The sequence below is a fragment of the Dromiciops gliroides genome, chromosome 6 (assembly GCF_019393635.1).
Source record: "Dromiciops gliroides isolate mDroGli1 chromosome 6, mDroGli1.pri, whole genome shotgun sequence".
Taxonomy (NCBI): Eukaryota; Metazoa; Chordata; class Mammalia; order Microbiotheria; family Microbiotheriidae; genus Dromiciops; species Dromiciops gliroides.
In genome coordinates, this window is record NC_057866.1 from 51111702 (window position 1) to 51125990 (window position 14289).

Consider the following 14289-nt stretch of genomic DNA (forward strand, 5'->3'; position numbering starts at 1 on the left):
TCAAAGTACACCATGTTTGTGTCATTTTTAATGACCTAATGGGTATTTCCAAGGAAGTGTACCAAGGAACTTCTGGGAATCACTCCCCAAATACCTGAAAATTTAGCATAAATAGTATATGTCATTAACAGTATTTCCTTGAATGACTTCTCATTCCAAAAGGTGGGTTTCATGGCGCAATATTCTTTTTTTTTTTTTGCCAGGTTTAGACCCTCTTAATTTTTGATTACCTTGCTAATGGGAGAGAAGAGGTATGTAGAGAATCTTTAAGAGTATTTATTTTATATGAACACACAGGATTTAGCTTTCTCCTTTGGCAGCTTTGTGCAGGTCACCCCTCTTGTTTGGAATTTGATTCTTTCTCATATATTCCTTCTTTATTTCTGCCTCTTAGAATCCTTAGCTAGAGGGGGCAGCTAGTTGCTACAGTGGATAAAGCACTGGCCCTGGATTCAGGAGTACCTGAGTTCAAATCCGGCCTCAGACACTTGACACTTGACACATACTAGCTGTGTGACACTGGGCAAGTCACTTAACCCTCATTGCCCCGCAAAAAGAAAGAAAGAAAGAAAGAAAGAAAGAAAGAAAGAAAGAGAAAAGAAAGAAAGAAAGAAAGAAAGAAAGAAAGAAAGAAAGAAAGAAAGAAAGAAAGAAAGAAAAAGAAAGAAAGAAAAAAGAAGAATCCTTAGCTAGTAGCTTCAAGACACAGCCAGGTACTACTTACAGAAGGCATTTCCCATTTCCCACAGGTGTAAGTGTTCTCTCTCTTAACAAAGTTATTTTGCATTTAGATACCTGTGTAAATGTTGAACTGCTTTCCTCCCTCAGAATATAAGCTTTTCGAGGTCAGGTGCTATTTTCCTTTTTTCCTTTACTTTACCAGCACCTATCCTAGTATCTTATACATAGCTGGAACTGAAAAAAATTATTTTTGAATTGAAATGAGCAATTGAGGTAAACTTCCCATTGTAAAAGGAACAAAAGGACATGGTTACAAGTTCTAACTTTGCTATATGACCTTATATTAATCACTAGACCTCTCTGAGTTTCTATTTCCTCATTTGTAATGTAGGAATAGTAATATTTGCCTTACCTACCTCACAGGTGAGGATGAAAAGAGAAAATGTGTGTAAAATACTTGATTACCATGAAATTCAGTTCATATAAATGACAGGTAGTGTTATTGCTATCTATAAGTTGGTAAGGATTTTTACTTGATTTGGGGAGATATAGGATTTACTCTGCAGAATATTTTAAAATTTGTTTAAACATATTTAAAATTATTTTCTCTGTATAATATATTATTATTAGCTTGTCTTTTCTGAGAATGTGGTATAGTGTTAAGATCATTGGGTTTGGAATCGAACGACCTGTTTCCAATTCCAAGCATTACCATTCTGCTACCATACACATCACTTACTTTCTCCCAGTCTTTTTCTCCCATTTGTTATATGAGATGGCTGGACCAGATGACCTCAGAGGTCCCTCACAGCTCTAGATCAATGAACATGAAAATTGGCAAGAATAGGAAACAAAGTGCAAGGTGTGTAAGATGGCAGAGCCAGACCTGCATCAAGATTGGGCTAGAAATAATTCACACACATATATATATTAAAGGTTTGTTATTTTAAAATATCCATTCATTAAAACAGGTGCTCTGGTGCTCGGGTTCTTTACCTCTTTTATGGCATGGAATCCTTTTATATCCTAATGGAATAGAAGGACCCAATATGAGAATAATGATTTGTTGAAAATAAATATACATATTTTCCATCCAAGTTTATTAATTCTCTAAAAATCTATCCATGGTCTTCTTGGAGTTTGTTGGACTTCACACTTAGAACCCTTATTCTAGCTGTATGATTCTAAGGTCCATATGATAGAGCTATGTTATTCAAATTGGTCAATTGTAAAAAGACAATGTTCCTCTTCTTACTTTGCACAAGTGACACTTTCTTTGAAGGCACAATACCTGCCTCTTTCTTTCTGAAAAGAAGGAAGGGTGAACAAAAGATAAAGGCAACATAAAAGCACATTAGGAGTAATGGTCTGGTAGAAAGAAGTCTAACCCAATGACATCTTTTTATGTTTATTATTTGGGTTGAGAGAATACAGTCAAACCCTTTGAAAGGTAGGAGAACGGTACTAGTATAACATTTAGTGTGGTATACCAGTTAGTTCCTTCCCTTTACTGATCCTTAGAGCCAGATAATTTCCTTCTCCTAATTCTAATCCCAATGTGAACCCCCCCCCCACGCCCCATGGGATCTGTAGTCACACACTAGATGTTTTAAAGATTAAATTCAGTCTAAGTATCATGTTAGGATCAAGCTGAGGGTGGGGTAGGAAGAGCAGTATGGTCTTGATTATGTTAAAGAACCAGTTTTGCTAATCACATTTGGGAGCCATGGTGAAATAGCCACAGTGAAAAAGATGGCCTTTCCTATTGATTTAGTTTGATATAGTTGTATTACTGAAGTATATAGTCTCTTCTTGCTGGAAAAATAACCCCCATATATATATATATATATATATATATATATATATATATATATATATATATATATATATATATATATAACACATTTTAAAGTTTCAAAATATCTTATACATGTTATTTCAATTGAACCTCACAACACCAAAGATACTCCTTTTCCCATTTTACAAATGAGGAAATAGGCACAGCCTTTCTATCCACTTTGTCATGTTTTCTGTACAAGCTAAGCAAAAGGACCAGCTTCCTATTCATTGTATCCCTACAATTGCCTAGCATAGAGTTTTACACATAGTAGATAGTAAAAAAATATTTGTTAAAAAGATGTAATATTAAATATAAACTCACTATTAATATTTAGAAAGCTGGCAAGAGATCACCATTCTTTGTTCACTGATACTTTTATTTTACATTATTATTTAGGTTGGGGACAGGGACCCTTATTGAACTTAATGATCTGCTCTTGGTCTTGTTCAGTTCTATTATTCTGTAAAATTGGCACCTCTACTTACTAAAGGACAATCTGGATCACCCAAATCCCATAATTGTCAGTGCCCAGAAGCACTGTCATCTACCATAGATTTTCTAAATGGTCACTAGAAAAGAATTGCTTAAAATAATGAAGGATATTTTTGAGTTTGTATATCTTTAAATTCCTAGTAGCCCCATTTCATTAAATTCTTTGATTGGGGCTGGTACTATTAAGAAAGAAAATGTCACTGTTAAATTGCTCCAACCCTTATTGAGTTTCAATCTTCACTTTTGTCATAGCAAGAATCGAACATGGATTTTAAGCCATCGGGAAACTACACAGCAGTGACAAACTTCCTTATTCTGGGATTAACAGATGACCCCATTCTTTGTATCATCCTTTTTGTTCTATTTATGGGGATATATTTATTCACTGTACTGGGAAATTTCTGCACTATTATTCTAATTAGGCTGAGTCCACAGCTTCATACCCCCATGTACCTCTTTCTCAGTCATTTGGCTTTTGTTGATGTAGGGTATTCCACATCAGTTACACCTAACTTGCTAGTGAATTTCATGGTGGAGAAAAACATCATCACTTATCCTGGCTGTGTTACCCAACTATGTTCTCTGGTCACCTTTGGGGCCACAGAGTCCTTCTTACTTACATTCATGGCTTATGACCGCTACATGGCCATTTGTAACCCATTGCTTTACTCTGTGAAGATGTCTGACCAAGTCTGCTCTCTGTTAATAGTGACTGCCTATATAGGTGGTTGTTTGAATGGGGTAACTTATACAGGCTGTTTATTGAATTTATTCTTCTGTGGCCCTAATGTAATCAATCACTTTTTTTGTGACTTCTCTCCTTTGGTGAAACTTTCCTGTTATCATGTCTTAGCAGCAGAAATACTTCCTGCTATCTACTCAGCAATCATAATAGCCATAGCTCTTGTAACCATTGCCATCTCCTATCTGTACATCTTCTTCACTATTCTCAATATGAACTCAACAGAAGGAAGACACAAAGCCTTCTCCACCTGTACCTCCCACCTCACTGCAGTCACTCTGTTCTATGGGACAATTATATTCATTTATGTGATGCCTACATCCAGTTATTCCACAGATCAGAACAAAGTGGTATCCATCTTCTATATTGTGGTGATCCCAATGTTGAACCCCATGATTTACAGCCTGAGGAACAAGGAGATTAAAGACGCCTTAAAAAGACTGGTCAGTAGTAAAAGGCATTCTTAATTGTTGGAAATTTGACAATTTTAATTAAACAAGATTCTTATAAAACACATAAGGAAATATCATTATTTGAGTAACATCATTTAACAGACAGAATGCTAGACTGGTCATCAAAAGAGATTTTGGTTTTAGTCTCAGCTATGTTACTGCTTAATTGTTGGACCATGGGAAAAAGTGAGTCACTCTGTTCCTGTTTCATCTCTAAAATAAAGAATTTTGGGGGTAGCTAGGTGGCGCAGTGGATAAAGCACCAGCCCTGGATTCAGGAGGACCTGAGTTCAAATCCGGCCTCAGATACTTGATACTAGCTTGTGTGACCCTGGACAAGTCACTTAACCCCATTGCTCCACAAAAAAAACAACCCAAAACAAACAAAAAAGAAAATAAATAAAACAAAGGATTTGGTCTAAGTGATCTCTAAGCTTTATGATGTAATAAAAAGAGTACTGGATTTGGAATCAAAAGACCTACATTTAAATCCTGTCTCTGCTATTTTCGACCTATGTAACCACCAGGTAACAATAACAGTTAACATTGATATAGCTTCTGCTATGTGCCAGGTACTCTGTTAAGTGCTTTACAAATATCTGAACAACATGAAAACTCTTGGAGGTAGGTTCTATTATTATCCCCATTTTACAGATGAGGAAATTGAGTCAACAGAGGTTAAGTGACCTGCTCAGGGTCACAAAGTTAGTATCTTGGGCTTGATTTTAATTCAGTTCTTCCTGACTCCTGACTCCAGATCTATATCTACTTTCCTGCCTTACTTCCTTTGGGCCCCCATTTCCTAATTTGTAAAATAAGGAGATTTAATTAGACAGCATTGAACATTCCTTCCAGTTCTAAATCTGTGACCCTGTGATCCTGGCAGTTCTGACATTCTATGTATGTCTAGGTTGATTTATTTCTTACATTAATTAGGTGGTGGCATCTTTTTTTTCAAAGCACTTTCACATCTGTTTCATCTGATCCTTGCAACAACTTTTTCTGACCATGTCACCCCCATTCTCCAAATCCTCCAGTGGTCCCGTCTCTACAATTTGACATAAAAGCTTGGCATTTTAGACCTTTTATACCCTGACCTCTTCATACCTTTCCAATCTTCTTACAGGCTTCCCTCTCTCACAGATTCTGTGAACCAGGTATAGGCTAGCATACCTATTGTTCTTCACCCATAATACACCAATTCCCCACTCTCTTCCTTTGTACTGGCTGTTCCCCAAGCCTGGATATGTTTTCTCTCTTAATCCCCAACTCTTCAAATCCCATATTTCCTTTAAGAGTCAAATCCAGTCCTACCTTCCACCAGAGACCACTCTTACATCCCTCAGATGCTAGTGCCGTCCCCTCAGGTAATGTTCCATTGACTCCAGAATTTTATGTTCTAATTTACATATGCTATTTACACCATTTTAATGTAAAGCCCTCAAGGACAGGAACAGTGTTTGCATTTTCTCATTATCCACTGTGTTTAGTGCAGTTCCTGGCACAAAATCAGCACTTAATAAATGCTTGTTGCTTATTGATTGCTTGATTTGAAGCTAGAAGGAATCTTAGAGCTTATCTAACTAATCTCATCCTTTCATAATGAAAATAGTAATAATAAAAACTACCATAAAGTGTTTCAAAGTTTGCAAAGTGCTTTACATATCTTATTTTATCTTCGCAGTGAAAATTTCTGATTGGCATTATTATCATCATTTTCCAAAAAAAAAGGAAATTGAGCTACACAAAAGTTTCACATGCAGTGCCACACGGGAAGCAACTATTTAAGACAGAATCCTAACATATATCCAATGCCAAGTCTAGCACACAATTCTTTATGCAGTTATGACATTTTTATTTGATGCATGAAAAAAAAAAACCATGTAATTAGCCTAATATACAGTTTGGCAGTAATAAGAGATCCTAGACTACAGCCTTAATCTCATTATTCATAATTTGTCACTTTTTTGATCATAGAATGCTGCCTTTTGAATGGGATATGGGACCTTTATTATTCTAAAGCCCTATAGATGAGTGTTTTCTAACTTCAAGTCCCCAGTCTAGCATTAATTGGTGTTAAATGTTCACAGGTATGAGAACTTTTATTTCTAATCCCATGTGCTCCAGCACCTCACCAACCTTTTTACCACTAGTACATTCCCTCTCTTCCTCTCCCTATCCAACATTACTTTATGTTTTGTCTTCCCCATTAGAATGTAAGATCCCTGGGGGTCTGGCTCACAGTAAGTACTTAATTACTTCTCTTTCTCCTATCCTCCTTTCTCACTTTCTCATTTCTCCTCTCCCCTCTTCTCTCTCTGTCTCTCTCTGTCTCTCCCTCTCTCTTCTCCTTCCCCTCATCCTCTTCTTCTTCTTCTCCTCCTCTCCCCTCCCTTCTCCCCTTCTGTCCCCTCTCTTCACTCTTTTTGTCATCTCATCTTATCTATCACTATTTACCTTGTCAGTCCTTGAATCCAATGTTTCCTACATCTCCCTTTTTCTTCCCATCTAGCTAGACAAAAGTTCCTAGCAGACAGTTGTTCATCATATAGAATGTTTAAGTCTCTAATGTCTTTTTTCCTATATGATACCAAGAATGGGCATTATTCCCATACTCACTCAAGGATGACAGAGGAAGACATTCAAAAATCACCAAAAAGAGAAAATGATAGACAGAAGCCCTTAGGGAATTCAGGTAGAGACACAAGAAGGTAACTAAGAAAACCCAGTAAACATAAACATCATGGAACAAAAGCCAAAGCAATGCAATGATGATCATATATGTGTGTGTGTGTGTGTATACACACACTATAATAAACATTTTTATTTCAGGTTTTGAGTTCCAAATTCTATCCCTCCTTCCCTCCCTCCCCTCCCCCTTCCCTGAGGCAGTAAGCAATTAGATATCAGTTATACATATGCAATTATATAAAACATCAAAATATTAATCATTTTATACAAGAAAACTGAATAAAAGAAAAAATTAGAGAAAGTAAAAAATAGCATGTTCAATCAATATCAGTTCTAACTTTGCAGGTGGATAATATGCTTCATCATTAGTCCTTTGGGATTGTCTTGGATCATTGTATTGATGAGAATAGTTGTCACTCACAGTTCTTCATCAATCAATATTGGTGTCACTGTGTACAATGTTCTCCTGGTTCTGCTCACTTCCCTATACATCGGTTCCTTTCAGGCTTTTCTGAAATCATCCTGCTTGGATGAGCATCAATATTAAATAACATCAAGTATCATTGTATCCTAGTAATCCACTCCCAATGTACCTTTAATCATTTCATCTTATCTTGAGTCCCAGATGCAGTCATCTGGTCCTTGAATATCTTCTCTTGGACATCCTGGAATAGGTCTCATTCTCAGGGAAGCTCTGAAAGGGGATCTGCTTGCCTGGTTCCAAATCACTTGTAGAGATTTCTACATAATTCTGCCAAAATCTTCCAGTAGCCAGACTGCTTACCAAAAAACCCTTTTCTCTGCTTCTAGGAATTGTTTCATAAGTGGATTACAAATAGGAGTAAGAATAAAATCTTTTGAAACATTATTGTACTAAATCCAAAGATCCTGGAACAGATTTTATGTATTAAAAACAATTATCAACTAAGACCAATCATTTAGAATAAAAAATAATTAGCCAGCATACAAAATTAGGTAATTTGATTTCTAGTTGGAGGAAATATTAGTGACTTTCCAAGTTGTGAGAGGGAAAGCAAACAGGGACAATTCTATGAAATCAGAAAAAGAAGTATCCTACTTACCCCTGGTGTCTGTGAACAATCAAAAGAATATGTAAACAATAAGTGATTGATCAGTATGGGGCCAGTTTTCAGATAAAACATATGGGTTGCTCGAGGTATACATTTATAAGAAAACTCCTCGCATCAATCTTCAGATCCGACTGAATTTCTGGTTCTGGTTCTCAAAACCTAGGTCCTTAGTTAAGAGTCTCTAAGAAACAGGTAGAGGTAGTCCAGCTTTCCAGCCACACAGGATTAGGTTCAAAGTATGCAATAGGGGCAGCTAGGTGGCACAGTGGATAAAGCACCAGCCCTGCATTCAGGAGGACCTGAGTTCAAATCTGGCCACAGACATGTGACACTAACTAGCTGTGTGACCCTGGACAAGTCACTTAACCCTCATTAACCTGCAAAACAAAACAAAAAAACCCAAAGTATGCAATAAAGTTTTATGACAATTCCCATAGTTAAATAAAGAAATTGGACTAGACCCATAATTTAAGATAAAGGAAACTGAGCAAGAATTTAATCACAAATTGGTTTTGAATAGAATTTTATTTTACAAAATATATGTAAAAACAAATTTTAATATCAATTTAAAAAAACTTTCTATTCCAATTTCTCTTCCTCCCTCCATTCCCAACCCCCATACACAAGAACTCAAGCAATTCAAAATAAGTTATACATGAGTAGTCGTGGAAAAAATTCCCATATTAGCTAGTTGTGAGAGAAAACAGTCAAAAACCCCCAAAACTTCAGATTAAGGAATTGTCAAGGAGGAAAAGAAAAAAAAATTTAAATGTGTTTCCATCTGTTTTCAGATACTATCAGTTCTTTCTCTGCAGATGGGCTGCAATCTTCATGAGTCCTTCAGGGTTATATTGGGACATTGCCTTGCTGAAAATAACCGCATGCTTCCCAGCAGATCATCCCCCACTATTGCTGTTATTTTATATACAGTACATTTCACTCTGCTTCAGTTCATGTAGGTCTTTCCAGGTTTTTCTGATAGTATCCTGTTCATCATAACCTGTATATAGTACCTTAAGCTTGACAGGGAATTTTCTTCATAATAGTCCAGCAAAGTAGGTACCATATGTTTTGCCATTATAATCAATCATCATAACTATTTCCCTCCATCCCACTCCCTTCCCATGACATTTACTTTATCTTCTTTTTACCTATTCCTCCTCAGAAGTGTTTTACTTCTGACTATCCTCTCCCCCACTCTGTACTCCCTTTTTTCACCCTTCCTTCCTTATCTGCCTCCCCTTCTACTTTCCTGCCGGGTTAAATAGATTACTCCTCCTAATTGGGTATGAATGCTATTCCCTCCATGAGCCCACTCCGATGAGATCAAGGTCCCTGAGCTAATTCTGTGTTCTAAATTTTTCTTCCTCCCTCCCTCCTCAACCCTCCTTATGAGATCAAGCAATTCAATATGTCATACTTGTGCAGTAATACAGAACATCTTCATCTTCCTTAAAAGTGTTTTGCTTTTTTACTGCTCTCTCCTCCAATCTGCCCTTCCCTCCTTCCCTTCTCCACCCCCCCCCTTATCTCCCTCCCCTCCCTCAGGGCAAAAATATATTACTATACCTACTTGAGTATGTATGTTAGTCCTTCTTTGAGCCAATTCTGATTATATTAAGGTTCACTCACTCCCCAACTCCTTCCCCCTCTTCTCCTCCCCTCAGTAAGCTTTTTTCTTGTTTCCTTCATGTGAACTACCTCTCCCCAGACCATCTCTCCCCTTCTCCCTCCCCCAGTCTATTCCTCCTACACCTCAACACTATTTTAAAGATGCTGTCATGGGTTAGTTAGGTGGCACAGTGGACAAAGCACCAGCCCTGGACCCAGGAGGCCCCAAGCCCAAATCCAACCCCAGACGTAAGACACCCCACACTATCTGCCTCACAAGAACAAAACATATATGTTTTAATCACAAATTGGAATCAGTGTGGTTCACTCAATTCCCATACTATCTTCTTGGGTAAGAAGTTGATATGTGGGGCAAGTACAGTTAGGTGAATTTGTAGTGCTTGAATGACAGGACCTCAATATATCATTAAAACTTGATTTCAACTTAGAGAGGGAGGGATTCAGTAGAATGTCCCAAAGAACTAACCTTGTGCCTACGATATTTAAATTTTATATTGACTTATATTATATATATATTATATTGACTTTATATTGTTTCTTCTGAATAATTAATGGAATACTTTTCAAACTTGCAATAATCTGGGAATGACAGCTAATATGTTGGGTGACAAAATCGGGATTCACAGTTCCATAGATTAGAGTTAAGGGCCCAAATAATCAAATAACACCCAACTGAGAAATGTAGTCTTACACCTAAGTTAAAAAATCAGCTTCACAAGTATAAGATGCAGGAGACATATTTAGGTAGTAGCAAGAAAATAAGATATGGGAATTTTAGTGGATTTTATGAGTCAGTAGCCTGATGTGATAATTCAAAATGCTACAAATGCTATCCCAGGAAACATTAAGAAAGCTACATTAAGAGATTCCCTGTTAGGATGAGGAGGAAGAGAATTCTGTCATATTTTCCTCTGATCAGACCATATCTAAAATGTTGTGTTTAGTTCTGAGCACCAGATTTTAATGGAGATGTTAACAGTTGAACAATTTGGTAAAGACATTAGAGATTGTGCCATATGAGGACTAAAGAAACATAAAGAAGACTTAGGGGAGACATGATATAATAATTTTCTTTCAATATGTGAAGGATGGTAGAATACAGGTTACATTTTTCTACATCACCCCAAGAAATTAGAACTAGGAACAATTGATGGGAGAGAAAGAGAGAGAGAGAGACAGAGACAGAGACAGAGACAGAGAGACAGAGAGACAGAGAGACAGAGACACTGGGTTGATTGATTGACTGATTTAGGCTTGCTTTAGGTAAAATCTTTCTGAATTCCCCAGGAAGAACTGAACTTATTCCCATTAGATATTTTCAAAGGTATGTTAGGTGACCACCTGTCAAAAATGTTCATGTATAAATTGAAGTACATGGCCTCTTGATTCCCTTTAAAATATGCGTTTATATAATTCTCTTCTTTGAAAACGGTGACATCTATAATTCAGATGTTTTTAGCAAGATTGTCCTAAATGAAAATGTTCAAATCCTTGTCTTTTTCCCAAAGCAGTGGACAGTGGAAGTTTCTAGGTGCTGACTAAGCAACAGCTTAGGTGGTTGTGGCATTGGTGGAAAGAGGAAGGAGAAGTAGAGTGCCTGTATCAAGGGGAGCTAATTGGAATACAGAGCACTGAAGAGATAAAATATATCTTGCAATATCTCCCATCCCCTGTCCTTATAATTATCTATGTGTAGCTGTTAGAATATCATATTCATTGCAATAAAAATTAAAATTGATTCTTGTGTTTCTTGAGTGTAGCTTAAGAGCAGGGGTGATCTAATTATTCAGTTGCAATTAATTTTGATACTTCTTCTTTTCCACATCAGAAGACCACTTGAAGCTATGCTAGCAAGGTCCACCATGCAAGCAATCAAATGTTAGCAATTACTAAATCAGAGTGTGGGAAATTGTGCTATTCATTTGACAGATTTAACACAGCTAAACATTACACATTCTTTCACTTTTCTAAAACATTACTAAGTTCAGAAAGCTTGTAGTTTTATCCTGGAGTGTTTCCCAAGGTTCATTCCTCAGGATCTCTTCTTTATGTTCTTTATGTTCACTATCGCCCTTGGTGATTTCATCTATTCCCATGGCATCAATTATCACCATTATGTAGGTAATTCCCAGTTGGATATTTCTACCTCCAAAATTCTTCCCAGATCCACAATGCCATATTTCCAGTTGTCTCATATGAAAATCTCATCAGCACCTCCAAATGACTATATCTGAAACTGAACATATAACCTACCTCTCTGATCACTTACCAACATCTCTATTTCTGTTGATGCCACTATTGTTTTTTAAGTCTCCCAGATTTGGAATTTTCTTTGACTCTTCCTTTCTCTCACCTCCCATATTTACTTAAGTGTCATGTCCAGTCATTTCCATTTTCTCAATGTTTCTCCCAACTAATCCCTCCTCTCTGCTTCAACTGAAACTGCCTTAATTCTGGTCTTCATTTCTTCTCACCCAGACTATTGTAATAACCCTAAGCTGATTCTCCTTTTAAGGCACTACCATTAGACAGTTACTACAACTCAGTTATATAGGCAAAAGTTTCAGTGGCTCCTTGCTGTGAAGTGAATAAAATATAAAATCCTGATAATTGGCATTTGAGACTGCAATCTGCCTGCAATTTACCTGTACTGTCTTCTCAATGTATTTTATGACCTAGATGAATTGTACTACTCTTCATCCTTTGAGAATATTATTATTACCAGAAGCCTCCTGCTGTGAGAGCATGGGTTGACCCTTCTAAGGTTCAGTGTCCCAAAGTTACCTCACATCAACATGAGACCACTCTCAACCAATCAGCTGAAGCAGTGTGTGAGGCAGTTGTTTAGTCAGTTGGTTTTGTGAGTGGATGGTTGGACCCTCATGGGGTTGGCAACTGAACCAGGAGTGGTTGAAGTAGTTAGGGTTTTCCTATTCTTTCAGAGACACTTGTTCTCTCTTTGTTAAACTCTAATATATTTTAATAAATGTTTAATACCTAAACTGTTAAACTGTTGTCCTAGTTAGCTTTTCCCACAAGTGGCCAGATAGGGTAACCACATTTAGTTTTACCTGTCACAGTTTTGGCAAGCTAACACGAAGTCTAGGTACTGCACTGCCTTGGGAAAGGCTGAGAGAACAGCTATTGGCAAAACTTGAGGTTGGATTCTCTTGGTTTAATTTTTCCCCACATAGCACCAGACGTCCAGGCTATGCTATCTCATTCTACACCTGACTTCAATTCCGCTGCTGTATGCCTGATGTCATGAACATCTCAATGCTATGCATCTGATTAAGCCTGACTCAGTTTCCCCTCAACATATGAAGTTTGGCAATACTCATTTCTCTTCCTCCTCCGTCCTTTTATGGTAACCCCATAATTATCTCAGATGTCAAGATGGACACAATGTTGAATTTGGCCTTGGCATCTGTTACCAGTTATATTAGATTCTTTACTTCCTCATAATGGCATGAAGATAATTAGGCAGATGATGCAAAAAGTAGTGAAACAAAGATAAAAAAATCTTAATTAACACCACAATTGTTTTCTTAATTTATTCCCCACAGGAGGGTTTATGTAATATTAAGTTTAAAACAAAAAGAATTCAATTTTTGTCTATTATATCTCTAAAAACTTCTGAATTTCTATAGACATGTTTTTGAGAACTCTCATTGTTTGATTTGGTTATTGGCAACGTTATTTAAAGTTGTGTTAAGATCAATTTTGTAGGAAACTCTCCAGCTGAGACTTTCTAGCTGATCATCAGTATCTGAAACACCTGAGAAACTGTTTTTTACAGCCACACCTGAGACCATGCCCAGGATCCAGAGGCAGAATGCAGAGCTATACCCAGAGGAATCGTATACCCAAGAATATATATGAGAAAAGATTTCTAAAGACTTGAATGGACATTTTCCCATTTTCCTTTTCCCATTATATACACTATTTGTAATGTCCATCTACTAAAGGAAAGTGCCCCATTTAGTTTTTGTCAATGTATCACTCAATTTCTTTCCCCCTTTTTTTTTTTTAAATTCCCTTTAGATTGTTGGTTATAAGTATATGTAATGCTATTGCTTCATTTAAGGAAACTCTCTTAATGAAGCACAGGGGGCAGTGTGAGAACATTATTATTAACAAAAGCCCCTGCTGTGAGAGCATGGATTCACATTTCTAAGGTTCAGTGTCCCAAAGTTACCTCACACCAACATGAGACAACTCTCAACCAATCAGCTTGAAGCAGTGTGTGTGAGGCAGTTGGTTTAATTAGTTGCTTTAGTCAGTTGGTGGGGGGAACCTTGTGGGGTTGGCAACTGAACCAGGAGTGGCTGAAGTAGTTAGGGTTTTCCTATTCTTTCAGAGACACTTGTTCTCTCTTTGTTAACCTCTAATATATTTTAATAAATGGTTGTCCTAGGGGGGCAGCTAGGTGGCACAGTAGACAGAGCACCGGCCCTGGAGTCAGGAGTACCTGAGTTCCAATCTGGCCTCAGACACTTGACACTTACTAGCTGTGTGACCCTGGGCAAGTCACTTAACCCCAATTGCCTCACTAAAAAAGAAAAAAAATGGTTGTCCTAGTTAGCTTTTCCCACAAGGTGACAGAGTAACCACACACATTTAGTTTTACCTGTCATAATCCTTATATTATTATCATTATTATTACTT

The 14289-nt window shown here is 37.1% G+C and overlaps 1 protein-coding gene across 1 annotated transcript; it reads left to right on the forward strand.

Annotated features, from left to right (window-relative positions):
- The first annotated feature begins 3277 nt into the window (after positions 1-3277).
- Positions 3278-4222, forward strand: LOC122731425 (olfactory receptor 508-like). The gene has a single exon (XM_043971530.1). It carries the CDS (start codon positions 3278-3280, stop codon positions 4220-4222), a length of 945 nt encoding a protein of 314 aa, XP_043827465.1.
- The last annotated feature ends 10067 nt before the right edge of the window (positions 4223-14289 follow it).